At 46.8% G+C, this 2,922-nt stretch overlaps 1 protein-coding gene across 1 annotated transcript; it reads left to right on the forward strand.

Moving 5' to 3' along the window:
* The first annotated feature begins 1,319 nt into the window (after positions 1-1,319).
* Positions 1,320-1,781, forward strand: LOC102954874 (keratin-associated protein 11-1). The gene has a single exon (XM_007092144.3). The coding sequence runs from the start codon at positions 1,320-1,322 to the stop codon at positions 1,779-1,781; it is 462 nt and encodes a 153-aa protein (XP_007092206.1).
* Positions 1,782-2,922: the final 1,141 nt, after the last annotated feature.

Here is a 2,922-nt window from a genome sequence, read left to right on the forward strand (position 1 = left end):
ACATTCGCTTATTACCAAATATTGATTAAGTTCCTGCTTTCTCCCATGGGCTCTTCCCCTTATCTCTCATGTAGACAATCCCTTCAAGAGCCTTGGCTTGTCCGTGATAAAAACGCATGCTATCTCTAAGCGTTTGTGTGAAAATAAATATCTTTTGAATATATTGAGCATCTTGGGAGAAAGACACTGTACCCTTTTAAATTAACATTATAATAATTTTAAAATTTAACTAAGCTGGAGCGCCTGGGTGGCTCAGTCGGTTGAGTGTCTGACTTTGGCTCAGGTCATGATCTCACAGTCCATGAGTTTGAGCCCCGCGTTGGGCTCTGTGCTGACAGCTCGGAGCCTGGAGCCTGCTTCAGATTCTGTGTCTCCCTCTCTCTCTGCCCCTTCCCGACTCATGCTCTCTCTCTCTCTCTCTCTCTCTCTCTCTGTCAAAAATAAGTAAACATTAAGAAATTTTTTTTAAAATTTAACTAAGCCTATTCCACTGGCATATTAATGAGTCTTATGAGTCACTCTTATCCATTATCATTAGATTAAAAATTTTAGGAACAAAGCTCATCAATTTATTTAGAAAGGGACTTGGCTACAAATGCAGTCACTTAATTAGCTTCTAATTTGCTTTGCTGCTTGAACATAAAGGGTTCTACTCTTCCTGAATGTGTCTTGCGCCGGTCGCTTGATTAATTTTCTGAGCCAGCTCAGACTCCAAACATAAGTCCTTGTGTCCTTTTTCCTGACAGGCCTTGTCATTGTCATCTTGAAGCATATTCAGGGAGGCTCCTTGTCCATTGGAAGCCCCGTTAGCTATGGAAGAGTGGCTGATTAAGTTATGCTTAAAACGTATTAAGCGCCGACAACAACCGGGCAGGGTGTGGGTTCGTAATGAGTCCTAGTCAGAAGGGAGAGAGTGTGTGATGGTAGGCTGGTGGCGTGTTTGGTGTCACTGTCAGATCGACACTCATTGTATCCACGCAAGATGAAGGAGGGGCCGAATGTGGGCTGGGGTGACGGAGAGCTTTGAAGCTGTCAGGTAACCTTCTTAATCCTGGGACTAAGTACAGTTCAGAAGCCTTATGATTTAGTTACCAAACTACTAAAGTATCTTTATGAGGATGAAGGCTTTTCGAGAGACAATTAACCTAGGGATTCACAAGATGTTCTAAGGCACACTGGCCTGGGCCAAAGAAGCCAGGAAGACCAGGGCGGGAGCCCCACCCACCAGCAAGGATATATAAAAGCCCGGGAGCCTGGAGGGACATTCACAATTCAGAAGCTTGCTTCAGCGAGTTACCCACAGCTCTCTGTCTGGCACCATGTCCTACAACTGTTTCACAAGAAACTGCTCTTCCAGGCCAATTGGAGGACACTGCGCTGTCCCAGCGGCCCCGGTTGCCACGGCTTCTACCCAGGATGCCGACTGCCTGAGCGGCATCTATTTGCCCAGTTCCTTCCAAACTGGCTCCTGGCTCCTGGACCACTGTCAGGGGACCACCTGTGAGCCCACTGTTTGCCAGCCAACCTGTCACCAGCAAAATCCTTGCATCTCCAGCCTCGGACAGGTGACCTGCTCTCGACAGACCACCTGTGTCTCTAATCCTTGCTCGACCACCTACAGCCGGCCACTCACCTTTGTCTCCAGTGGCTGTCAGCCCCTGGGTGGCATCTCTAATGTGTGCCAGCCAGTGGGAGGAGTCTCCACTGTCTGCCAACCAGCCTGCGGGGGCTCCAGGACGTACCAGCGGTCCTGCATGTCCAGCTGTCGAAGAACTTGCTAAGTGTGTAGGAGCCAGTGAGCGAATCAAGACTCCAGGACCTGCCAGCTGTGTTTCCAGGCTCGTCCAGGATGCTGCCTGTCCCTGAACAGCTCTTCATTGCTGATCCCTCTTCTGACTGCCTGACTGCTTGGCTGCTAGCTCTGAATAAGCTGCCTTTGGCAATCTATGAGTTTTCTGGCTAGCACCAAGCTTATTTTAAGGGTTGATCACTGGTGGTGCATATGCGTCTGGATGTTTCCAGAAACTTCACTTCCCATACTCCGGTCTCTGCTGGTTTTGACGTGTTTTGACCTTGCTGCTGTGTCTTTTGGCTTCTGCTTTTGTGCCTCTGAGGAAAGGAACTTGTCTCGCTCTGTATTTTCTCAATAAACCTGCTTATTTGGCATTGCAAACGTATGTCTCAATAGAGTTCTTTATTTGCAAGGGTTTTTGCTGTCTTTGAACCATCCTTGCTGATCAGTGTCTGACTTTCTTTTCTGAGCCTAGAGTACGGGTTCAGTCATTGTGTTTCAGGACAAGCAAGGGAATATCTGGTCTTTTAGTTGGTCAGAGAATCTTTGGACCGTGTAGTGGTATACAGTGATGTGTCTTCCATATTCACTCAGTTTTTATGGGTGTACAGAATAATTTCCATGTGGGCAAAAGAAAAGTTACCTGGGTAACCAAGTAGTTTGGGGAATTATACAGTGAAGGGGGCAACAGAGTCTATTAGAGTCTCAGAGTCTTACTTTATCAGAGAACCACAGTGGAAAACTTTGCAGAAGATCCCTCCATGATCAGATAGGACAGAGTGAGTAGGAAGAAGGGTGGGGAAGTTGGTTTCCAAGGCCTGAGATTCAGGGCATCAAAGGGTGGCTCCAGCTCTATATTTCCCTCACTTGCTGCCGAGGGTTAGTAGATCTCCCCAAAATGCTCTGAGTAAATCAAATCTCCAGGTGTTAGTAAATCTGGGCAAGAGAGACTTAAAAACAACCTTCAAAAACACACGGTGGTTTGTTTCAACAAGAACCTTATTTTGTGCTTGTTCTCTACTGGAACCCACGTACTGATTAAACAAACCATCTGGGCTGGTGGTCCACTGCTAATTCTTTTTGCTTTATTTTAAAGTGAGAACTGGCTACCGACTGGTTTGCTTTTGTCC

Source organism: Panthera tigris, chromosome C2, assembly GCF_018350195.1.
Source record: "Panthera tigris isolate Pti1 chromosome C2, P.tigris_Pti1_mat1.1, whole genome shotgun sequence".
NCBI classification, from domain to species: domain Eukaryota; kingdom Metazoa; phylum Chordata; class Mammalia; order Carnivora; family Felidae; genus Panthera; species Panthera tigris.